At 50.1% G+C, this 26,249-nt stretch overlaps 1 protein-coding gene across 2 annotated transcripts in view; it reads right to left on the bottom strand.

The window, feature by feature from the left end:
- TYRO3 (TYRO3 protein tyrosine kinase) overlaps positions 1–8,310 on the bottom strand; it is a 721,378-nt gene extending 713,068 nt beyond the window's left edge. The window contains exon 1 of one of the 2 annotated variants that reach the window (XM_069638795.1): positions 6,637–8,310. In XM_069638795.1, the coding sequence (XP_069494896.1) occupies positions 6,637–6,688 (52 nt within the window). In that variant the 5' untranslated portion in view covers positions 6,689–8,310. The remainder of the gene's footprint in view (positions 1–6,636) is intronic. The other variant, XM_069638796.1, reaches the window with a different exon arrangement.
- Between the last annotated feature and the right edge of the window lie 17,939 nt (positions 8,311–26,249).

Below are 26,249 nucleotides of genomic sequence, written 5' to 3'. Positions count from 1 at the left end.
AGCTTATTTTGCATATCCCTTTGCCACCGAATACAAGCTTATTTTGCATATCCCTTTGACACCCAATACAAGCTCGTTGTCTGGCCTAGGCAGGAGAAAACCTTGCATATCCCTTTGCCATCCAATACAAGCGTGTTGTCTGGCCTAGGTAGGAGAAACCCTTGCTTATCGCTTTTCCACCTAATACAAGCTTATTTTGCATATCCCTTTGCCACCGAATACAAGCTTATTTTGCATATCCCTTTGACACCTAATACAAGCTTGTTGTCTGGCCTAGTTAGGAGAAACCCTTGCTTATCGCTTTTCCACCTAATACAAGCTTATTTTGCATATCCCTTTGCCACCTATTACCAGCTTATCGTACGTATCCCTTTGACACCCAATACAAGCTTGTTGTCTGGCCTAGGCAGGAGAAAACCTTGCATATCCCTTTGACACCCAATACAAGCTCGTTGTCTGGCCTAGGCAGGAGAAAACCTTGCATATCCCTTTGACACCCAATACAAGCTTGTTGTCTGGCCTAGTTAGGAGAAACCCTTGCTTATCGCTTTTCCACCTAATACAAGCTTATTTTGCATATCCCTTTGCCACCTAATACCAGCTTATCGTACGTATCCCTTTGACACCCAATACAAGCTCGTTGTCTGGCCTAGGCAGGAGAAAACCTTGCATATCCCTTTGACACCCAATACAAGCTCGTTGTCTGGCCTAGGCAGGAGAAAACCTTGCTTATCGCTTTGCCACCTAATATAAGGTTATTATGCATATGCAAATGCCACCGAATACAAGCTTATTTTGCATATCACATTGCCATCTAATACAAGCTCATTTTGCATATCCCTTTGCTACCGAATCCAAGCTTATTTTGCATATCCCTTGCCACTGAAAACAAGTTTATTTTGCATATTCCTTTGCCACCTAATACAAGCTTATTTTGCATATCCCTTTGCCACCGAATACAAGCTTATTGTGCATATCCCTTTGCCACCGAATACAAGCTTATCGTGCATATCCCTTTGCCACCGAATACAAGCTTATTGTGCATATCCCTTTGCCACCGAATACAAGCTTATCGTGCATATCCCTTTGACACCTCATACAAGCTCGTTGTCTGGCTTAGGCAGGAGAAAACCTTGCATATCCCTTTGCCATCCAATACAAGCGTGTTGTCTGGCCTAGGTAGGAGAAAACCTTGCATATCCCTTTGCCATCCAATACAAGCGTGTTGTCTGGCCTAGGTAGGAGAAACCCTTGCTTATCGCTTTTCCACCTAATACAAGCTTATTTTGCATATCCCTTTGCCACCGAATACAAGCTTCTTTTGCATATCCCTTTGCCACCTAATACAAGCTCATTTTGCATATCCCTTTGCTACCGAATCCAAGCTTATTTTGCATATCCCTTGCCACTGAATACAAGTTTATTTTGCATATTCCTTTGCCACCTAATACAAGCTTATTTTGCATATCCCTTTGCCACCTAAAACAAGCTTATTTTGCATATCCCTTTGCACCGAATACAAGCTTATTTTGCATATTCCTTTGCCACCGAATACAAGCTTATTTTGCATATCCCTTTGCCACCGAATACAAGCTTATTTTGCATATCCCTTTGCCACCGAATACAAGCTTATCCTGCATATCCCTTTGACACCTCATACAAGCTCGTTGTCTGGCCTAGGCAGGAGAAACCCTTGCATATCCCTTTGCACCCAATACAAGCTTGTTGTCTGGCCTAGTTAGGAGAAACCCTTGCTTATCACTTTTCCACCTAATACAAGCTTATTTTGCATATCCCTTTGACACTGAATACAAGCTTATTTTGCATATCCCTTTGACACCCAATACAAGCTCGTTGTCTGGCCTAGGCAGGAGAAAACCTTGCATATCCCTTTGCCATCCAATACAAGCGTGTTGTCTGGCCTAGGTAGGGGAAACCCTTGCTTATCGCTTTTCCACCTAATACAAGCTTATTTTGCATATCCCTTTGCCACCGAATACAAGCTTATTTTGCATATCCCTTTGACACCTAATACAAGCTTGTTGTCTGGCCTAGTTAGGAGAAACCCTTGCTTATCGCTTTTCCACCTAATACAAGCTTATTTTGCATATCCCTTTGCCACCTAATACCAGCTTATCGTACGTATCCCTTTGACACCCAATACAAGCTCGTTGTCTGGCCTAGGCAGGAGAAAACCTTGCATATCCCTTTGCACCTAATACAAGCTTGTTGTCTGGCCTAGGTAGGAGAAAACCTTGCTTAACGCTTTGCCACCTAATATAAGGTTATTTTGCATATGCAAATGCCACCGAATACAAGCTTATTTTGCATATCACATTGCCATCTAATACAAGCTCCTTTTGCATATCCCTTTGCCACCTAATACAAGCTTATTTTGCATATCCCTTTGCCACCGAATACAAGCTTATTGTGCATATCCCTTTGCCACCGAATACAAGCTTATCATGCATATCCCTTTGCTACCGAATACAAGCTTATCGTGCATATCCCTTTGACACCTCATACAAGCTCGTTGTCTGGCTTAGGCAGGAGAAAACCTTGCATATCCCTTTGCCATCCAATACAAGCGTGTTGTCTGGCCTAGGTAGGAGAAAACCTTGCATATCCCTTTGCCATCCAATACAAGCGTGTTGTCTGGCCTAGGTAGGAGAAAACCTTGCTTATCGCTTTTCCACCTAATACAAGCTTATTTTGCATATCCCTTTGCCACCGAATACAAGCTTATTTTGCATATCCCTTGGCCACCGAATACAAGCTTATTTTGCATATCCCTTGGCCACCGAATACAAGCTTATTTTGCATATCCCTTTGCCACCTAATACAAGCTCATTTTGCATATCCCTTTGCTACCGAATCCTAGCTTATTTTGCATATCCCTTGCCACTGAATACAAGTTTATTTTGCATATTCCTTTGCCACCTAATACAAGCTTATTTTGCATATACCTTTGCACCGAATACAAGCTTATTTTGCATATCCCTTTGCCACCGAATACAAGCTTATTTTGCATATCCCTTTGCCACCGAATACAAGCTTATTTTGCATATCCCTTTGCCACCGAATACAAGCTTGTTTTGCATATCCCTTTGCCACCTAATGCAAGCTTGTCTGGCTGAGGTAGAAGAATCTTGCGTATCCCTTTGCCACAGTTCTACTCACTAAAGTAGCCAGATCGTCTTGCCAATCCCAGATTTTAGCTACAAGCTTAAATTCGTTTATAATCGCACTCAAGGGAGTGGTCCGATTAATCACGCATTCCATTTAGTCGAAAGAAAAGTTCATTTAAAGCTTTAAATTCATTTATTCCAGGATTAGTCCACTTCTCAAACGCCTCTCTAATTAACCCTCTATGGGCATTTTATTGTTTGGTTCTTGCACCATTTTTAGATATAAGCCCCCTTCCTATCATAGTTCCAGTGCAATAATGGTTAGTCCATAGAAACATTGCGAGTCTTGCCAGCCAATCACAGACTCCTACCATTACACGTCTGTGATTGGGGAGCATCTTTGGGGCAGGCTGGGTGTGATAACGTCACATTTAAAGTGACACTGCCTTTTGAATACGAAATTATTTTGAGCTTTCACTAAATATCATTGAAGCTGCAAAGTGGGGACTCTTACAGCAAGTGAGGCGCCCACACATGTCCTGCACCGCTGCACCTGGGCTGAAACTTTCCATCAAAGGCTGCAGAGGTGCTGCACAGTCTAAGCACTGGGTGCCATGCACCTGCAGCCACTCAAAATGGGAAATAGCCATGGCAGCTGGATCATGGCAAGATAACATACATGCCCAATATTTTTCCTTTCTGGGTCTTGTCCTGGATTTCATTCTTGCCACATGATTGGAAAAACCCATCTCAAAAGGTGTGTTTTCCAGGAGTGACATAGTCATGTGCCAATCTCAAGCGGCTCCATGGCAGGTGCGTGGCGCTTATTCAGTCCTGGTGTCCGCTTTGCATTCTGGTACTTGAAGTGCTGATTTTTTTTTTTTAAAGGGGAACTACAAAACACTTGAACACAGAGAAAAATCGTGACTGGTGTAACTACTCACACTTGACAGCGCGGCACGGGTCACCAAACAGACAGTTGGTATTCCAGGGACCCCAGAGATGCCAGATTCAGGGGTGGGCACGCTAGCACAGGGTGGAGTAATGGCGTCATATGAATCTAGACCCAAAGATCCGCTAAAATGGCTCTCAAAGGTTTTGAAGTGACCCACTGGCTGTGCGTCTCGTTTAGAGGCAGTAGGGCCGGCGGCGCTAGGCAAGGGCAGCTGCACTTGGCCTCGCCCTCATGGGGCCCCGCCCCGCGCAGAGGCTGACCCTCTGGGAGATAAAGGGTTAGCCTCTGAGAATCTCCTGTGCTGGTGTCTCGCAGAGTCTAGGAGTTGTAATTGTTGACGCAGCTCATTTGTCTCCACAGTGTGTCCTGGAAAGGGGTGCGCGCAGCCTTTTAACGACCTGCAACGGCAGGTCGTTTGTTAAAGGGTTGTCCGCAGCACAGTTACTCCTTTATTCTTAGTCCTGGTGGGGGTGCTCTTTTTCTTTGCACCTGTTAAGGCCTGTGGCAATGATGGGTGGGACCTCTCCATGTGAAAGACCCCTCACAGATTGTTACCAAGCCAATAGGGTTCCCATTAATGCCAAATGCCTCCACACATGCCAACAGAAAGAAAGCGCCCCTTTAAACGTTATTCAAGATGTAGGGCTTTGCATTAGCTCAAATATGCTTTTAACGCTATACACAACAGCGCTCTGGACGTTTGTAAGGGAGATCAGATGTATCCAAGTAACGCTACTGAAACTTGTTTCTGTAATTCTCAGTTATTAAAGTAGTATTGAAAAAAAAAAGATTTTTCAGGCTTCTATTATTATTTTACACTATGGGATGTCTAGTTTTCCAGGCAGCATGTGGATTATAACATTAAAACAATATCCTTTTGGCTAACATGTTTCTCTAAGAATTTACATATTATAAGGTTGCCTTTATTTGAGATGTGTATTTTGCAAGGAAACTATCACATTTCTCAAGTTTTCTGTAGACACGTCAGGACATTCAGTTCTGACCCCTCCCCCCCCCCTTTGGATTCTGGGACTTTTCTTACACATTTAACATTTAGGCAAAAAACTACAAGTCAAAGAATTGCGAGCATAAACAGGGCTGGGCGGCTTTCTAACGCATGGCCATGGGAGACTTCTCACGCATAGCCATGGGAAACTTCAGAGAGCTGCCCTATAAGACAGTGTTATTGTAGGTCTCAAAATTCAATATGCAAATATTTGGAACAAGTGGAGTTTTGAAGGCATGTGTTAAAGTGCCTGAACTATACAGTGTTACAATCCCAGCTTGCCTTTGTAACCACAGTGTGTGATCCTGGGCAAATAGTGTAATCTCTTGTAGTATAGCGGACTGGCTTCAGCAAAGCCATCATTAACTTTGTTCCCATTTTGCTGCCAGTCACCAAAGTGGCATGGGCCATCTACAGTACTGGGCCACAGGAGAAGACTGACACGCTTTGCTGTGCCCGGTTAGGCTATGTTATTTAATCTTGAATAGCACATATTGCAAGATCGGGGTGGAGTGATGGCGTCACCGGAAGTGACATCATATACAAATGAAGGGGTCCGGCTAATACTTTGCCGCACTTGGCTCCACTATTCCTAGGGCCGGCCCTGAGAGTCACCATAATGAAATGCAAGTGTTGTTGCTTTCCTGAAAACGTGGAGTGGATTCTACTGTTGAGGAATGCGCGTTGAAAACTTGGATCTTGGACACATGGCGGACACTGATCTTCACGGCGCTGAGCTCGTTTCCGTGTTGTGGAGGCAGTCGACCAAAAGAGAGGGCAGCTTTACATAAATACACGGGGTGAGGGGGAGAGCTGGGGGATTGTGTCTAAAATATCCCGATAAAAGGGCTGCACGGAGTACAGTAAATGCCAGGAAAGCGATAACCAGCTCAAAAAAGCCGCACAGGCCAAAGGAGCTTACTTTAGGAATTCGAATAACCCCAGTGCTGACGTCGCCTGCCACGCGGGACTGTGTATTATGCATCCCTGGCAGACAGGACGACCGTGCAGGCACAGAAAAGGTGGACGGGAGGACGACCGTGCAGGCACAGCCCAGAGCAGCACGCCGAGAAAAGGTGGACGGGAGGGCGGCAATAACTTGACAAACAATGTGTAGCAGAAAACATGAAAGGGCCTGCTGCCATTGCAGAATATCGATCACACATCACAGTGAAGGGGCAGAAAACTCGGCGGGGGCAGGGCGAGTCTTCCCCAAGCCAAGGCGCGGGGGAGGTGTTTGGGCAGAGGGGCAGTGTGTGTGCTCCACTACAGATGGGAGCGTGTTAGTTAGTCGCTGAGGTGCTTCGGCGCTATCTGCTACCTGTGAAAGGTCGGGAGGGCTGGGGCAGAGTCGTTTCCCCTCCATATTGTACCCATAACATGCGTTTCGAAATCAAAGCCTTGGATCTTGTAAACTTCCGGCGAGGCTGGTCCAGCGGCCGGCCTACATGCCATGCCCCGGCCCGAGGGCAGGGTACGGGGCGAGAGGGTCTTTAGATGAACCCTCTAGAAGGGAGTGACCCAGGAAGTGTCTCGAGAAGACTTACCTGCCGCCTCCAGGAGCAGCAGCAGAAGGAGCCCGGCCGGCGGGGAGCTCATGCTGCCGCCTACCGCAGCCACCTCATCCCGCCTTCTTGCTCCCTACGGCTCCATCGGTCGCAGAATCCAGGAGAGCGAGGGAGCAAACACGGCCCGTCCAACTGAAGCCCCGGCCCGCCAAGAGAGCCGAGCAAGCAGCCCAACCAAGTCCAGATCCGCCCCTGCCTGCACTGCTCTGCTGGAGGCTCGCTTTTAGGGCGCTTGTTGCTCTGGTCCTCCCTTAGGGCTGCTGGTGGCTCTGCCCCTGGGCAGCTGCTGGTGGCTCGCCTTTAGGGCGGCTGGTTGCTCTGGTTCTCCCTTAGGGCTGCTGGTGGCTCTGTCCCTGGGCAGCTGGTTGCTCTGGTTCTCCCTTAGGGCTGCTGGTGGCTCTGCCCCTGGGCAGCTGCTGGTGGCTCGCCTTTAGGGCTGCTGGTTGCTCTGGTTCTCCCTTAGGGCTGCTGGTGGCTCGCCTTTAGGGCTGCTGGTTGCTCTGGTTCTCCCTTAGGGCTGCTGGTGGCTCAGCCCCTGGGCAGCTGTTACTGGTGGCTCTGGTTCTCCCTTAGGGCTGCTGGTCGCTCTGGTTCTCTTCTTGGCTGCTGGCGGCTCTGCCCCTGGGCAGCAGCTGGTGGCTCTGGTTCTCCCTTGGGGCTGCTGGTTGCTCTGGTTCTCTGCGTGGCTGCTGGTGGCTCAGCCCCTGAGCAGCTGCTTCTGAGGGCTCTGGTTCTCTCTTAGGGCTGCTGGTTGCACTGGTTCCCTTTTTGGCTGCTGGTGGCTCTGCCCCTGGGCAGCAGCTGTTGGCTCGCCTTTAGGGCTGCTGGTGGCTCTGCCCCTGGGCAGCTGTTACTGGTGGCTCTTGTTCTCCCTTAGGGCTGCTGGTTGCTCTGGTTCTCTGCTTGGCTGCTGGTGGTTCAGCCCCTGGGCAGCTGCTACTAGTGGCTGTCCTTTAGAGCTGCTGGTTATCTGCTTGGCTGCTGGCGGCTCTGCCCCTGGCCAGCAGCTGGTGGCTCGCCTTTAGGGCTGCTGGCGGCTCTGGTTCTCCCTTGGGGCTGCTGGTTGCTCTGGTTCTCTGCTTGGTTGCTGGTGGCTCAGCCCCTGGGCAGCTGCTTCTGAGGGCTCTGGTTCTCCCTTAGGGCTGCTGGTTGCACTGGTTCCCTTTTTGGCTGCTGGTGGCTCTGCCCCTGGGCAGCAGCTGTTGGCTCGCCTTTAGGGCTGCTGGTGGCTCTGCCCCTGGGCAGCTGCTGGTTGCTCCGGTTCTCTGCTTGGCTGCTGGTGGCTCAGCCCCTGGGCAGCTGCTACTGGTGGCTGTCCTTTAGGGATGCTGGTGTCTCTGGCTCTCCCGTAGGGCTGCTGGTGGCTCTGCTCCTCCGGCTGTTGCCCTTCCCTGTGCTGCCGGGTGCCCTTTCGATCCTGCTGCCGCTGCCTCTCCCCCTGTGGTGCTGCGGTCACGGCTGTCACTGGGCTGCTGCTGGCTCTTGTGCAGCTGCTGGCTCTGCTTCCACCCCAGGACTGCTGCCGGCTTAGCGTCGCCGCCACCTCCCGCTCATTCCCAGAGGGCCCTTGAGCTGCAGGGAGTGGCGTGCAGGCTTTCGGGCGCTGTGCAGTTCCTTCCTTTTGGTGGCACAGTGTGAATGAGGTGATTCCGTCCACAGCAGCTCCCAGGCTCGGGAGAACCGCGAGGGCTGCTGCCCTCTGCTGGACTGTCTAGGAATCGCACCCTGCTGCCCAACCCTATGGAATGTGGGCGAACGTCATTTTTCTGTATCAGCACTTTTATTGTTAATAAAGTGATTTCTATAGGCACTCTACAGGTCACATTAAACGCGCCGGGGAGGGCCGTCTGTAGTCTCTGACCAGCCATCACTAAAGGGATGTTACCAGCCCCTTCAACAGGTGGATTACACTGTAAACACGTGGTCGTACACCTTGTAAGTATAGTTATTTATTTACAAAAAATGAAAAGGGAACTGATAGGACTGAGACGAAGTGTCAATCCTTAGTGTGTGCGAATGTGTAAAACGTGCCAGACACGTGTGCTGGCCTGGGGTCTGTTTTCCCAAATAACACGTGGTCTGCTCGGCTTTTAGTGTAAACTTTTGCTGTGGTAAAAAAAAAAAAATCACAACAGTGTTCGGTTAACACGCCTACCGCGTGTGACCACATCACGTGACAGCTTCAGCCAATCCTGGCCCTTTGTGTTCTTTGCATGCTGGGATTTGTAGACAGCTATTTCCATTGTTTTAATTGTATAATCTGTATGCCCATAGCATACATGGAGATCATCGAAACTACAAATCCCAGAATATAAGGTACTGTTGGCTGAAAAGCCAGGAGCGGGTTCAAGTGTTGCACACAGCATGTCGGCACTTGGCACATACCTTCCAAAACTATCTATTCCATTCGGGAGATGCTAGTCCAGTCCTGGTTTTACCTTTGCACTCTGAGTCATGTAGTCCTGGAGTTTCCCATAATAAACCCAGGACTACAAGTCCCTCAGTGCAAAGTGAAAACCAAGACTGGACTTACCGCGTCTCCCAAAAGGAATCGATAATGTTGGCAATCATGTGGCGTACTTGCACTGCCAGCAGCCCTTCTGCAGCGGCGACTTAAAACGCATTCTGTTTTATGTCACATGAGACTATTTTGATATAGGTAGGACACGAGTCTCCATTTTCCTGGCTTCCTGGCACTGCTATTGTTTTCTGTTGGCGAAACACATTTCGTTTGGGTTGCGTTGACCTTGACTTTAAGGAACAGTCTAAATAATGAAAGTGAAATACTTCGGGGTTGGGGGCGGGGGGGGGGCGTGTTAATGCAATGTACGCCATCATTTTCAGAGCTCTCAAGTTTCCCAGTTCCATGCGTGGGAAACTATCCAGCCCCATGTTTTTCTTAGAATTCTGGGACGTGTAGTTTTGTCTTTTCTATACACCCCAATACAAGGGGTACTGCATGGCCTTCTAAAGCATGCAGCTGGGAAAATGGAGACCTCTGCATTTTGCAATACTTCCTCCAGAAAAAACACGCCATGCTGAATGGAGCAAAACATGTTGCTTAACAAATTTCAAGGGGTCCCAGGGACGTCATTTAGGGGTCACCAGGGGTCGCACTTGCGACCCCTCAGGTCTCCCTTGCTACCCCTAAAAAAAAAAAAAAGTTATTATTTTTTGAAATTAAACTGAGGCTCCTGGACTGTGACCAGCAGCATGTGACTCTTTGTCTCTGGAGTGGCTGGTAAAATAGCTATAGCTGGTAAGATAGCTCAGTGGATTGAGCGCTCGCTACTGCAATGTGTGTGTGATCTGCAGGTTCGACTCCCGGCAAGGCCAACTCAGCCTTTCATCCTGCCGAGGTTGATAAATGAGTACCATCACAGGTTGGGTGATATTGTATGTATATTTGTTCTTCTATATGAAGTGCTTAAGCGTAAGTACTACATAATAACACATCGTTATTGTTTGGCCTTGGACGTCGTCTGCTTGCATTCACAGAAATTTGGTAATATGGGCCTATACGCGCTAAAATTAATGATACATATGGTGATCCATTTTTGTATAAATGTATATCACTTTACAGTGATATCAGAACCATATCTTTCGAGGTGTACTTAAAAACAATGCTGTGTGATGCCACTTCCTGTTTTGTCCAAGGGGTGAAAGGTCGTGTTCCATCAATTCCCGTGATGTCACTTCATGGTGGGGTCAAATGACATCACTTCCTGTGATGTCATCAGAGGTCAAGTGTCGTGAATTGTCACTTCCGCTACCCCTGGCATTTGGGTGAATTGACGTCCCTGAGGGGTCCCCCAAGGGCATCAGTATCTTGCCCTGCATTCCTTCGTAAACCACTAAAGAGCAGCCGATTCCTTATTTGTGGAGCAGCAAGTTGCAAACTCTATTTTTTTTCACCTAATGAGTTTCAGAAAAAGAATGAGCACCCCACTAGATGGCTTCATTTGGAGTTGCCTACAGGAGAAAGCATGGCGCCCCAACTCGTTGCTGAGCACCTCATTAAATGGCTTCCTTTGGAGTTGCCTGCAAGAGAAAGCATGGCACCCTAGCTCATTGCATGTTCATGCAGAGGCGGTTGACTTGCCGCCGGCCTTTGACACCATAAATAGATATTTACTGTGGTTAAAACGAAAAGAATGGACACGACCGGACCCTTTCCTGGCGATGCTAATGCACCTGCATAAGGACAATGCACTACAGGTTTGACTGAGTAGACACTGAAACATGTCCTATTCATAGGGGGCTTAGGCAGGGTCTGTCTTCCCGTGCCCTCTGCACTTTTCTGGCCTCCCACTTTATTTCCAAAACTCAGGACATCCTCTCCTCACTCTCCTCTACTCCACACCTCTCTCCCACTCCTTCTCCCAGGCCGCCCTTGGCCCCTCTTTCCCCTCCCCTACTATTCCCCTCTTTTTCTCCCATATCACCTGATGAGGTCTCGAGACAAGTCCACTCTGTGAAAGTCTCATCCAAACAGGTGCTCCCCTGCTCCTCCAGAACTATCAAGGACAACATTGCCTCCATTGCTCCAGCCTTGGCCGATTTCTGCAATCACTCCTTTGCCACTGGATCCTTCCCCTCACTCCTCAAGCACTCCCTTGTGCACCCTCTCCTCAAAAAGCCTTCTGCCGACCCCTTCTGCCCAGCTAACAGTTGATCCATTACACTCAATCTTTTGGTCGTCTCCACGGCCACCAGTCTGGCTTCAGAGCAGCCAGAGGCACGGAAACTGCTCTCCTGAACACCCATGAAGACTTGCTCTCTAATCCCGATGCCTTCTCTACTTGCATTCTCATACTTCTTGACCTTTCCTCTGCCTTTGGCACAGTCAATCATGCCACCCTGATAAATCGGCTTAGTGATACCCTTGGCATCATGGACCTGGCACTGCACTGGTGACCTCCTGCTTATCTAACCAACCTTGCCAGGTTCAACTGGGCCCTGTCTTCTTCTCCACTACACTCTCCACCTGTGGAGTCCCTCAGGGCTCTATCCTCTTGCCGTGGCTCTTCAACATCTACCTGGCCCCTCTGGCCCACCTGATCTCCACCTTCTCTCCTACTTTCCATTGTTATGCTGATGACATGCAGCTCTCCTTCACACTTCCCTCCTCCTCTTCCTCACTCATTCCTGATTATCCACTATTCAGGCATGGTGCACTACCAATGATCTCTGCATTATTGCCAGTAAGACAGAGATCCTTCTCAATGGGACCCCTGCCCCCTCTTTCCCTCCCACACTCTGGCCGCCCTGCATGGGCCACCTCCCCTCACCCTCCTGTGACGGAAAAAAACCTGGTGTCCTCTTTGACTCCTCTCCCTCCTTCTCTCTTTTCGAACCTTGCCAAGAAGGCCCACTTCCAGCTGCACCTCCTCAGAGGCATTCTCCCTTTCCTCACCTTCCCCCAGAAACTCAGTGTCTCCAGAGCTCTGGTTCTCTCTAGGCTGGACTACTGCTACGGCCTCTTGCTCAATATTCCCAACTCCTCCTTCACCTAATCCAGAACAGGGCTGCAAGACTTATCCTTGGCCTCAAGCCCAAGGACCGCATCTCTCCAGCCCTTAAATCTCTCCACTGGCTCCCGGTTGTTGTGAGGATCAATTTCAAGACCCTTTGCATCATCCACAAGGCTTTCTGGAGCCTGGGACCTCACTACACCCAAGTCTCTCTCCCTAAATACCTCCCTGCTAGAGCCCTTCAGTCGTCTAGCTCCAACTCTCTGCAGACCAGACGTTTTTCCAAGCAGAGTGTATGGGGTAGATCTCTCTCCTCCGCTGGTGCCTCCCTCTGGAAGGGCCTCCTTGCCCCAACAGACTTGAACCAGATTTTCTTAAATTACGGAAGCTCCTCTAGACCTTCCTTTCTCCTCCCCTGCTAATGCCCCTGTCTGCTCTAGACTGACAGCCTGGTTCCTTCAGAGCCTTACAGGGCACCAAGACCCACCCTCGTTCAGTCTACCCCTGCACTTTCCTGCACTTGCCCCGTGGGCCTCCCTCTGCCTGCACGTCCCTGGCTGGGCCTGCACCCTGTGCCATCTGAGCCCCTTACCTCGCACTACCTTGCGAACCCCCTTTGCCCCCTTCCCCTGCACTCTCTGCTTTCCCCGGCCCTGTCCACCCGGCCTCCCCAGGTCCTTCTTCTCTTGGGTCTCTCCCCCTGCGCTTCCCGATACTGCACTTGCACGATCTGAATGTCACAAGGTCTAGTAAGGTTGTTTACTGTTTCTCCTCTCGGTTCCCCCACCCTCTTGTCTTGTTGCGCCTCGAAACACTTGTGTATAGGCGCATTATAAATAAAATAAATGAACTGCGTTCTCGCTCCCTGCCTATTTAACCTTTACCTGTCAAATTTGGGGGACCATTTGACAGCCTCTTCCTTTGCTCCTCCCAGAATTTCTGCACTACCAGTATTTTGGCTCCCCTATGCCGATGATCCTGATCGATCACACTCAAATCGGTTTACAAATTCTGCTAAACTGACTGAAAGGTGATTAATTAAACTAAAACCAATAGCACCTGCTTCTCAAGAAATGCAAGGATACCTATGAATTATACTTGGAAAATTGACACATTCTCAGTGGTCCCAGTACACCACATTATCTATCTGGGCTTCCAAAGGACTGAAGCGCCGAACAGGGGCAGAATGCTAACAAGGTGCTAGATAAAGCAACTCAGGAGGATAGCTCAGGGGCAACGTGCTCGCTTTGGAAGCAAGACGTCACGGAGCACCACAAGTTCGATCGCTGAGTCCGCGCTTAGAAACCTCTGGGTATTAAGCGCGTTATAAATAACCTATCATACCATATCAGTTGGCTGCGGAAATGAGGACATCAGCAGGAAATATTGCAGATTTTCATAAATCCCTTTTGTGGATTTTTATAAAAATGAAAGCTGTTCCATCCTTATTTTATGGCCAAGCGATCAACCTCCTTACAAGAAAAATGGATTGGGACAAGAGTCAATAGAAGGTGTGGAAAACGCGTTAAAATGACCGGATTGTTTGCCTTTTGCTGTCTTGAAGTATGAGCTGCCACTGGCTTCTCTAGGGAGTTGGTATAAATGCAAGATTTTAGCATTTTACAGAAATATGTTTGCTGCACCTGTTGGGTCCTTACAAAAAATTGTGTACGCTACTGGCATGGGCCCGGTGAATAAGATTATGAACTTTGCGGATGGAACGTTAACTGATAGCAACCAATCAACAGAGGCACTGATTATAAATCCTGCCCTAATAAAGAAAAATGTGTTCACGCGAGATTGAATTAGTACCATTGCGAAAAAATGCGTTCAGACAGATTATATAAGAGTTTATCCTGCTGTGATCAGCCTCTGGGAACAATTCCACTTCATTTAAAAACATTTCCAGCTCCTTTTGGAGAAGCCGGTTCCTGAGTTTTGGAATTAATCTGCTTTTAACTGGGGAAGTATGGTCTGCACGCCAAATAGGCAACATTAACAACAGCGCTTGGAAATCGTGGAAAATGGTGTCCAACTCCAGGCCTCGAGGGCCGGAACCGTGTCGGATTTTCATGATCGCCCTCATTAATATTCATGAGACATATTTGCATGCAATGATTCTAAATGCATGTACAATCATGACGGATACCATGAAAACACGTTGGGGCCCCGGCACTCGGGGCCTGGAGTTGGACGTCCCAGACCGTCTCTCACTCTTCAGTCCTGCGACATTAACCTTAAGACTATTGTTGTTTGGGAAATTTGTACATAGCACAGAACTGCTATCATTCAACTGAATTCTACGGAAGACCAATACATGGACATGAAACACAAATAAGTATGCAGTGGTGACCTTTCTTAATTGCTGAGGTCTATGCTCGGTCCGGTGAATGCCAACGAACGACCCTCATTGCTTCGCGAGCCACAGAGATGTAAATGGATAAACCTCCTATATTAAGGGGAGAAATGTGGGTGCATTTCAAAATACAAACTTAATTATTACTGTTTATTTTACACCATTGAACACCTTTTTGGCGGCCTCTAAAACTGTGCAGGGGACAGGAGGACCCCAAATTTGGGTCCTTTCTTCTTTCGTGTAAACCTCTATATTTCCAATTATTTATTGTTGTAGAGTCCTTGTGATGCATTTTGTATGGTTTTACCAAGCTATTTAATCAATTGTTTTAATGAAATGTGATCTTATGTATTTTTTTTATTGACACAGCTGAATAATCGTCAACCTTTCATTTTTTTTTATATATTACATTTCATAATATTTAGATAATCGCAATGTAAAATCAAAGTTGGAATAATATATGAAAAGGCATGTGTCTCTTTTCTCCTTTTGTGTGGAAATATGTTCACATGTAATATGCATCATTGTGAAGATGGAACTACAAATACATTCGCCAAAGCAAAGTTTATTTTTATTTATTTATTTACATTTGTATAGCGCACTTACAGCCCCGAGGCATCGAGGCACTGTTACAAGAAATCTTGCATGAAAGTGTAATTGAGTAGGTTACAGGTGATCGACTTGGTCTCTTGGGTGCAATAGTCACAGTGTATGTCTTTGTAATGGCCATATCGTAGCTGCATTCATGTGTATGATCCTGTGTAAGGTTGACAACCAAGAACACAGAAAAGAATAATAAAAAAATAATCATTCTAAAAGCCCTGCAAGAGCCCTATTTGTCCATTTTTAAAGCCTCTTAAACACGCGTGGGTCTCGGAGGAAATTCATACGGACCAGTTCAAAATGGTTCCGCTGGATGCACGTATAGAATACGGATTTTCGGTCGAAGAGGTCTTCCCAGTGAAAATAAAGAGACCGTGCACAGCTTAAATCGAATACAATCCCAAATAGACACCACTATCATAAGAAAGCCAGTTCAGCGAGGCAATTGGAATCGGCTTGCATTTTCCCCATAGCAGAAATGTCAATGTGAAAATCCCACTGCCAGCAACTGTGTCCAGTACACGATATGTGTAACTGGCCCATGTGGTATTCAACCAGCGCGCATACGGTTTAGAGGCGAATCCTGCTCTAATTATAAATTATTTAATACCCAGAGGTTTTTAAGCGCGGACCGGGGATCGAACCTGTGTTGCTCTGCATGGTCTTGCTTCCAGGGCGAGCGTGTTGCCCCTGAGCTATCCTCCCGAGATCAAGGTTTGCGGGGAGCAGAGTTTAGGGAATAAATAGTTACTTACAATGTACCCTCCAACCACCCAGACAAACAGAAAGGGGTGTACATCGCCTTTCTGCAAACCTTGCCAACTCAGGGAAGGGCTGTGTTGACGCACTGAGGACAGGGTGGAGGCTTGTGCAACCGGTGAATGCTGTGTGGAAACTGCGGGGTGGGGAGGGCGTGAGGCTGGGGAAGAGACAGGTGGAGCAAGGGCGTTCATGGGGGTGGGAGGCTTTGGAGAAGCAAAGTGTTTTTCCGAGCCATTGACCCCCTAGTGCCCTGTGCTTGACTCGCCCGCTCTGGTTCTTTTTTGCTTTTCGCATTGGAGTTCTTTGCCCCTAGTTCTCATTGAGGCTGAAGCAGCTGAAAAAATGCCCCAAAAATGCTTTCATGGTTTTCACTGCGTCTGCCCCCATTCTCTGGTCATTCCCTGCATGGTGCAGGAACCATGTGAGGAAACCCTGAACCACCCTGCCTACCCCCTGGGACCGGCCCGGAGTCTGCCGGTTTCCACACTCTTTTCCGGGTCTCCGGGGAAGAGATTGAAGTGGTCAGGGCCTGCCTGTGGTATACAAGTGACCGGGCACCATTCCCTCCACCGCTGTCCCCTTGCGGGTAAATTCAGCAGAGCCCCCACACTGGCACCTGCCAAATACTATACACACTGTTTGTTAGTGCCCTCCGGTGGGGGCAGCGGTGGAGAATTGAGTCCTTATGGAGTTTGATGTCCATGCCGCGGGCAGTAGAAATCTCAGGGTTTTTGATTTTCAAATGTAGGCAGGTCTGCTCTGACCTGGAGTTTACATTGTGTGGGCAACTTAAAGCCCATCCACGGGCATTGGCATTTTGATGCCTTGGGGTAGCAGGGATCGATTAGCAATGATGGCAGCCATTGGCATTGCTGCTACCTGGCGTGTGCGCATGCGCGCCTTGCAGAGGTGAAAGACATGGCAACCCAGCGTTTGCCTTTCACTGCTGCGTGCAGCATAGGCGAAACCGGGGAGGGGCCTGGGGTGGCATGTGCTACACCTGGAATCTGATTGGCCACCCGAGGGGCCACCTATGTGTGTGTTGCTGTGCACACGTGTGCGCGCGTTCATACTTCATGCAGCCCTTGCATAAATCAGTGCTCCACTTGGGCCACCCCAGTCAAAAGAGTCTGGACACGCCACTGGCATGCAGCGAATGAGGACAGTCCAGCAGCCAGCGCCCAACAAGCATGCATGCTAGCCGTCGCGCACCTGGATGAATTTTCTGGCTACACAAGGATGAGGCCTGTTGCCTGTCTGGCCTACCCAAACAAGCCAAATAACATCTTTCTCAGCAAGTACACGTTTTCTCTCGATGCTCCAACGTGAATGCAGCTGATCGCCTGATTAGTGAGTATCATTATATTGGGTTAATATAAGACTCATTAGTCCCCGGCGAGGGAGAATCAGAATGAAAGAACCATTCTGATTGGCCCTCACACGGACATTACCCAGCTGGGAATCCCTCGGATTCCACGTCTTTGTCCCTGGCGGGGGCGTGGTAGCCCCTCAGCCAATGAGGAGGCTCGAAGCGGGGCCATCCCTGCTCCGAACCTCCACACGGCTGGAGGCCGCCTTCGTCCCCCACCTGGAATTCAGGTACGTTATTTTTGTTTTTCCTCCGGCCTCCCCGCCCTTCCAACCCCACTTACCTTCTGCCTGCTTTGTCCCAGGTGGGGGACGATGACAGCCTTCAGCCATGTGGAGTCTCGAAGCGGTGCCATCCCCGCGCTGAGCCTGCACACAGCAGGAGGCTTCCATCGTCCCCTGCCATGGAAAGGGAAAGGGGATTCAGTTTGCCCTTCCCCGGCGGCCATTTTCTCAGTAATGATTTTTTTTTTTCTGTCCTGAAACGCTGCAGCGTTTCAGGACAGATAAAAACAGCTGTTGGTACCCAAGTCTCTCAGATCTTGCAGGCCGGGGTACTAGTAGCAATATGCCCCTTGCGGCGGGGGCATTACCTGTCTGGGTAATGCCCCCGCCGCTCGGGACATATTGCTTAATTATTACACTTTCAAGGAAGGCACATTCTGCATGAAGGGTGATATAAAACATATCATTATCATCCTGTATATACACTTCCCTTAGACTGCTTGTGCACTGGGAAGAGAGCAAGTGCACAACCAGCCTTGCATAGAGACCGGCAAACATTGGGCCTCATTATACGTTTGGTGGTATCTCAGTAGATTACCACCAAATGGAATTACCGTTTACTGGCACTTGGTCCGGCGGTATTACGGCTGGATTACAAGTGCCAGCGGCAGTGTTGGTCCCATTATTTTGAGACCATAAAACTCAATGGGGCATTTTTGCAGTATTACCACAGCAGTAATTCCACCAGCGGTAATTCCACCAAAGTTGGTGAATTTACCTCGACTTCATAGCTGAAGGAGAAACCTCCAACTTTCTGCCCAATTCATATTTGGGCAGTGCAGCAATCTGGCAGTATATGGGAATACCGCCGCATTTAACAGCACAAACTAACTTGTAATAAGGCCCATTAATTTCCGGGCAGACTTTTCACCCCACTGGAGTGACCGAGGCCGCAGACATTCTATCCTCGTCCAAATTCCGCACGTCCCAATCAATGTATATGGTGCAAAATTATATTTTACTGTTAAGGTGAGAGTCGTGAAAAATGTAATGAGTACCAAGCCACAGTGTGCATTAGGTACCTATTGATTTATATATATATATATATATATATAACCCTTTTATCACATATTTTGAATACAAAGATCTAGAGGGTGGAAGATCCCTACTTGCAGGGGTCCCGGAAGCCACCTGGGTCCCACGGAAAGCTGTCCAGCACACCTCATCACACTCCTAAGAAAAATGAACTATATCCCCACCCCCCCCCCCACCCCATCGTCAAGGAGCTGCTATGGCTCTCAATTCATGCATGCATCATGTTCAAGACAGCCTGCATCACCTACAAAGCAATCACAACCAAAGCACCACTCTGCACGGTCGAGAAACTCACCATCTCCAGAGGCCAGTGGACCATCAAAAACCATGTCAACCGTAGACTGGAAACAAATAACTTCCAGATGCAGAAAAGCAGGAAACAGGCTTTGTCCTGATGCGCTCCCCTACTCTGGAACAAGTTAAAAATGAAGACAAGACTGTCCCCCATCCCACCTACACTTCAGCAAGGACCTGAAAACCCAACTCCTCTAAGAAAACCTTGCTGATTGCTTCACTCCACCCTACTTCTTAGCTTCCAGAGCTCCCCCCTTCTCAGGCTGCGTCTACCGATCCCAGCTCCTCTGCTACCCCGGTGCCCTCCCAGCTCCTCTGCTACCCCGGTGCCCTACCTGCAACCACCCAAGGGAGTCCCCAATGTGCAGAACTCTGCCACTTCCTGGCTAGGTTTGAACGTTATAAATCACATAAATACATACATGTGGGGGTTGGGGGGGGAACTACATATCCCAGAATGCAAAGCAAAACCTCTGGAAAGACATGGGGCATCAATCACAGGCCCGCAAGAGAGATCTGTGGACGCCCCAAGGCCATTGGTCACTGAAGGACACGTGCATTGCATCCACTGTGACTGGCACAGAGGATGTGTAGCAGTCTGCATTGCACAGTTCAAACATTAGTTTACCGTTTGTGTAACTGTTTCTGCGTTCAATTCAATATGCACGTTTGTAAACCTCGTTTGGACCTCCACTTTCCCCAAAGGTATTCGCCTTCTAGAGCAGGAGTTTTCAATCTTTGGCACGCTGGGTGTTTTGAAGTACAACCTCCATCAGCACAAGCCAACATAGCCAAGTGTGAGGAATCATGGGGTTTGTAGTCCAAAACATCTGGAGAACCGCAAGTTGCATGCCCCTGTCCTAGACTATAGTGCTATGAAGAGGATTCTTTAAAGGTTGATTCCCCTCAAAAGCCAACTGGGCTGGGGCAGGGTCTCTCACAAACCAGAACCCTGCCCCGCTCTAGGGCAAGTTCTAACCCAATTGTCCAAACCTGCATTTTCTGGCACTTGTTGGGTGAAGATTGACATTCACACGAGGGGGCATCCTCTAGGAATTCACTGGGCACTTGTCTTCATGAACTCGCTACGCTGCATCATGTATTACTTTGCCCCCATTACTGCACGGTGTCCCGTGGCCTTCTCATCCTGCCCCATCGAGAGATGGCCCACTGCGACGAAGCGACCGTCGGCGTCACCAGGACCTGACCATGATATCGACAACTCTTCAAGGCCAGCAAGGACCCTAACGAACATGTCCCAAAGTTAAGTCACTGAGACCATTGGAAAGGAACAAACCTGGACCACATCTCCCAGAAGCTATCACTCTCGCACAGAGGGAAAACCGGAGTGGATCTGTGAAACTCAACAACAGATCCAGGGGTTGAAAGACTATGGGTACCTCTGACACCTTCCCCATCCTGATCAGAGCCCGTATGGGAGATCAGAATCAAGATATGAACAAAATGTCATTTTGGGTTTAGTACTTCTTTTATTGACCACCGAAAACCTAAGCTATCCCTACGTTTCTCAGCCCTACTCTTAAAGAAAAGAAAGAGATCGAAAAGAAAAATATTCAAAGTCTGAATCCTGAAACCTGTTCTAGTCTGAGCTCTGTCCCTACCATTAAACAAAAATAAAAGCCTAACTTTAACCGAGGTTAAGTGCCTTTGCCCAAACAAAGGACATGCTGGCTGGTTTCTCTCTCCACCCCGATGTCTCTAGATCAGGAAAAGGGGCTCCTGACCCCATTGCACAGTTCGAGGCACAATACCAAATGTCTCCTCTAGCTACCCCTCCTCGAGTTGCTCGAAAGTCATTGGTTAGTCTCTTTCTCCCTGTATTGCCAGGGACTTTGTCTGTGCCTCAGGCCTTCTTCCATCCTCGGAACCCCCCTCTGGTTCCTAAGTCCACACCAGACACTCTCCTTGGGCTCCCACCCAAGGTTATTTTCTGCACTTAGTTACCTTCCTGGGTTCTCGGGTCTCTCCCCCCGCCTTGGGGTCTGATTTCTCTCACCCCGACTTGGTGCCTGTTTTTTATCTCCTGGCTTTTACCCCTCGCTTGGGTCTCATACCTAGCCTTGGGGTCTCTTGGGGCCTTTCTGTCCACCTGCCGGTTCCCTGGAGCATCTGCGTACCTTCTGTCTCCATGCGGTGATCCTTCAGTCAGGCGTTCCAGTAGGCTGACGGCTTCTCTTTTTCTGGCTTCCGCTCTGTGTTCCGGATCTTCCGACTGTCTTCCTATAGGCATTTGGAGCCGGTTAATCATTGTGCCTCTCGTTTGCCGCTCGCGTGCCCCACACTACTTGAGACTCTCCTGGGTCGGGCTTTTCTGGTCCATGTCTTGGCAGGGCTGCTGTGCGATCCGCGGGCTTGTCCGCGTTTTGATCTGGCACGTCGGGCATGGGCTTCCTTCTTCATGCCACACCTCCCAGGAGGAGGTCTCTCTTTCCCCACAGCTCTGCGGCCAATAACGCTGCTTGGGTCTTTATTCTTCAGGGATGGGCCTATCCTCCACTCTTTTTTCTAGATGGTCAGAAACCATGTCAGCCATTTGTGTATGAAGTTGCAAGTTATTATACAGTTCAACTCCAAAACAAACAACACACGTTTAGGTTCCTGAGGCAAGGATGGATAACTTGTATCCCTGTTTAGTGATTGCCTCTCTTCTAAGGGGGGGTTGGGAGGTCACCCCCAGTGGGATCCCACTTACCGGTTCCATGTAATAGTGTTGCCACAAAAATCTCGCCATGCAAAAATATCGCCGAAAAATTGTCGTTTTATGTGGCGACATTATTGCATGGAACATGCGGGGGACACTAATTTCTTTTTTTGCCCCTGTCCCCATATATATGGTCACCCAAATAATATTGGCACAACATTTTTCCGGCGATATTATTTACGGCGACCATATGTATGGCGATATTATTACCCGATACCCACTTACCCTGTCCCCTATGGGGTGTTAAGCTTAGCAGGCTAACCTCCCTAGTCCCAAAGGGGGTGGCTCCCCCTTCGGGAGAAGGGACGAGTTCCCTGGATGCGTCACCAGACCCAGGGTAACAGAGAGGAGGGCAACTCCCCTCTGCAACAACCAGACACGCACAGAGGACTCCATTTCATCCCTACACAGCTGAGCGTCTAGACGAATGGAAAAACTCATGTTTCCCCACAGCTGCAACCAGAGCAGAAAGAGATGATTTAACAGCCAACGCCTCCATTGAAGTCAATTGAAGAAACAACTACACAAGCTCTTCTTCCCACAAATGGACTTAATAACTCAAAAACTATACTGCTGAGTACAAGAGATAACAGAACGGACTCCATGAAGGGGGCGCACTGCTTCCCGAAGAGGAGAAGCAAGACAGCGGTACAAACCAAACCGCTTACAGCACCAAACGGGAATTAAATCCAAAATGGCGGCTGACCTATTTAAAGGCTCACCTGCCAGACTCAGAACTATGAAACGCCCCTGTAACGGATCATGCTCAAACAGACCACCTGACTTGTCTAGCCATTCAGAAAGAAACTACATGGAAGTTGATGTGAAAACTTGGAGACTGGAGGAAGTTGTAGGGGAAGAGGAGCATACAGTGAAAGGTGAACATCTGGAATGTGTAAGAAGGTAGAGAAAAATACAAAATCCTGAGAGTGGAGGAAGGTAGAGGAGAACCCCCAAAGAAGTGGAGAAGAGGGTCATCAAGACTGCTTCCCCAAAAAGGAGAAGAGGGTGAGTGGGGAACCTTATCCCCAAAGGAGAGAGACAGGGGCTGAGGCCCAGGATAAGGCAGAGCTTAAGAAGGTGAGTGGGGCCCCTTATCCCTAAAGGAGAGAGACATAGGCTGTGGCCCAGGATAAGGCAGAGAATAAGAAGGTGAGTGGGGCACCTTATCCCCAAAGGAGAGAGACAGGGGCTGAGGCCCAGGATAAGGCAGGGAATAAGAGGACGGGTGGGGCCCCTTATCCCCAAAGGAGAGAGACGGGGGCTGAGGCCCAGGATAAGGCAGGGAATAAGAAGGCGAGTGGGGCACCTTATCCCCAAAGGAGAGAGACGGGGGCTGAGGCCCAGTATAAGGCAGAGAATAAGAGGACGGGTGGGGCCCCTTATCCCCAAAGGAGAGAGACATAGGCTGTGGCCCAGGATAAGGCAGAGAATAAGAAGGCAAGTGGGGCCCCTTATCCCCAAAGGAGAGAGACAGGGGCTGAGGCCCAGGATAAGGCAGGGAATAAGAAGGCGAGTGGGGCACCTTATCCCCAAAGGAGAGAGACGGGGGCTGAGGCCCAGGATAAGGCAGGGAATAAGAAGGCGAGTGGGGCCCCTTATCCCCAAAGGAGAGAGACGGGGGCTGAGGCCCAGGATAAGGCAGGGAATAAGAAGGCGAGTGGGGCCCCTTATCCCCAAAGGAGAGAGACGGGGGCTGAGGCCCAGGATAAGGCAGGGAATAAGAAGGCGAGTGGGGCCCCTTATCCCCAAAGGAGAGAGACGGGGGCTGAGGCCCAGGATAAGGCAGGGAATAAGAGGACGGGTGGGGCCCCTTATCCCCAAAGGAGAGAGACGGGGGCTGAGGCCCAGGATAAGGCAGGGAATAAGAAAGCGAGTGGGGCCCCTTATCCCCAAAGGAGAGAGACGGGGGCTGAGGCCCAGGATAAGGCAGAGAATAAGAGGACGAGTGGGGCCCCTTATCCCCAAAGGAGAGAGACGGGGGCTGAGGCCCAGGATACGGCAGAGAATAAGAAGGTGAGTGGGGCCCCTTATCCCCAAAGGAGAGAGACGGGGGCTGAGGCCCAGGATAAGGCAGAGAATAAGAAGGCGAGTGGGGCCCCTTATCCCCAAAGGAGAGAGACAGGGGCTGAGGCCCAGGATAAGGCAGGGAATAAGAAGGCGAGTGGGGCCCCATATCCCCAAAGGAGAGAGACGGGGGCTGAGGCCCAGGATAAGGCAGGGAATAAGAAGGCGAGTGGGGCCCCTTATCCCCAAAGGAGAGAGACGGGGGCTGAGGCCCAGGATAAGGCAGAGCTTAAGAAGGCGAGTGGGGCCCCTTATCCCCAAAGGAGAGAGACGGGGGCTGAGGCCCAGGATAAGGCAGAGAATAAGAGGACGAGTGGGGCCCCTTATCCCCAAAGGAGAGAGACGGGGGCTGAGGCCCAGGATAAGGCAGAGAATAAGAGGACGAGTGGGGCCCCTTATCCCCAAAGGAGAGAGACGGGGGCTGAAGCCCAGGATAAGGCAGAGAATAAGAAGGCGAGTGGGGCACCTTATCCCCAAAGGAGAGAGACGGGGGCTGAGGCCCAGGATAAGGCAGGGAATAAGAAGGCGAGTGGGGCCCCTTATCCCCAAAGGAGAGAGACGGGGGCTGAGGCCCAGGATAAGGCAGAGCATAAGAAGGCGAGTGGGGCACCTTATCCCCAAAGGAGAGAGACGGGGGCTGAGGCCCAGGATAAGGCAGAGAATAAGAGGACGAGTGGGGCCCCTTATCCCCAAAGGAGAGAGACGGGGGCTGAAGCCCAGGATAAGGCAGAGAATAAGAAGGCGAGTGGGGCCCCTTATCCCCAAAGGAGAGAGACGGGGGCTGAGGCCCAGGATAAGGCAGAGAATAAGAAGGCGAGTGGGGCCCCTTATCCCCAAAGGAGAGAGACGGGGGCTGAGGCCCAGGATAAGGCAGAGAATAAGAAGGCGAGTGGGGCCCCTTATCCCCAAAGGAGAGAGACGGGGGCTGAGGCCCAGGATAAGGCAGAGCTTAAGAAGGCGAGTGGGGCCCCTTATCCCTAAAGGAGAGAGACATAGGCTGTGGCCCAGGATAAGGCAGAGAATAAGAGGACGAGTGGGGCCCCTTATCCCCAAAGGAGAGAGACAGAGGCTGAGGCCCAGGATAAGGCAGAGAATAAGAGGACGAGTGGGGCCCCTTATCCCCAAAGGAGAGAGACGGGGGCTGAGGCCCAGGATAAGGCAGAGAATAAGAAGGCGAGTGGGGCCCCTTATCCCCAAAGGAGAGAGACGGGGGGCTGAGGCCCAGGATAAGGCAGAGAATAAGAAGGCGAGTGGGGCCCCTTATCCCCAAAGGAGAGAGACGGGGGCTGAGGCCCAGGATAAGGCAGAGCTTAAGAAGGCGAGTGGGGCCCCTTATCCCTAAAGGAGAGAGACATAGGCTGTGGCCCAGGATAAGGCAGAGAATAAGAAGGCGAGTGGGGCCCCTTATCCCCAAAGGAGAGAGACGGGGGCTGAGGCCCAGGACAAGGCAAAGAATAAGAAGGCGAGTGGGGCCCCTTATCCCCAAAGGAGAGAGACGGGGGCTGAGGCCCAGGATAAGGCAGTGCTTAAGAAGGCGAGTGGGGCCCCTTATCCCTAAAGGAGAGAGACGGGGGCTGAGGCCCAGGATAAGGCAGAGCTTAAGAAGGCGAGTGGGGCCCCTTATCCCTAAAGGAGAGAGACGGGGGCTGAGGCCCAGGATAAGGCAGAGCTTAAGAAGGCGAGTGGGGCCCCTTATCCTTAAAGGAGAGAGACATAGGCTTTGGCCCAGGATAAGGCAGAGAATAAGAAGGCGAGTGGGGCCCCTTATCCCCAAAGGAGAGAGACGGGGGCTGAGGCCCAGGACAAGGCAAAGAATAAGAAGGCGAGTGGGGCCCCTTATCCCCAAAGGAGAGAGACGGGGGCTGAGGCCCAGGATAAGGCAGTGCTTAAGAAGGCGAGTGGGGCCCCTTATCCCTAAAGGAGAGAGACGGGGGCTGAGGCCCAGGATAAGGCAGAGCTTAAGAAGGCGAGTGGGGCCCCTTATCCCTAAAGGAGAGAGACGGGGGCTGAGGCCCAGGATAAGGCAGAGCTTAAAAAGGCGAGTGGGGCCCCTTATCCCCAAAGGAGAGAGACGGGGGCTGTGGCCCAGGATAAGGCAGAGAATAAGAAGGCGAGTGGGGCCCCTTATCCCCAAAGGAGAGAGACAGAGGCTGAGGCCCAGGATAAGGCAGAGAATAAGAAGGCGAGTGGGGCCCCTTATCCCCAAAGGAGAGAGACGGGGGCTGAGGCCCAGGATAAGGCAGAGAATAAGAAGGCGAGTGGGGCCCCTTATCCCCAAAGGAGAGAGACGGGGGCTGTGGCCCAGGATAAGGCAGAGAATAAGAAGGCGAGTGGGGCCCCTTATCCTTAAAGGAGAGAGACATAGGCTTTGGCCCAGGATAAGGCAGAGAATAAGAAGGCGAGTGGGGCCCCTTATCCCCAAAGGAGAGAGACGGGGGCTGAGGCCCAGGATAAGGCAGAGAATAAGAAGGCGAGTGGGGCCCCTTATCCCCAAAGGAGAGAGACGGGGGCTGAGGCCCAGGATAAGGCAGAGCTTAAGAAGGCGAGTGGGGCCCCTTATCCCTAAAGGAGAGAGACATAGGCTGTGGCCCAGGATAAGGCAGAGAATAAGAGGACGAGTGGGGCC

Source organism: Ambystoma mexicanum, chromosome 14, assembly GCF_040938575.1.
Source record: "Ambystoma mexicanum isolate Mex_15411 chromosome 14, UKY_AmexF1_1, whole genome shotgun sequence".
NCBI classification, from domain to species: domain Eukaryota; kingdom Metazoa; phylum Chordata; class Amphibia; order Caudata; family Ambystomatidae; genus Ambystoma; species Ambystoma mexicanum.
This window is presented reverse-complemented; position numbering and strand designations above follow the sequence as displayed.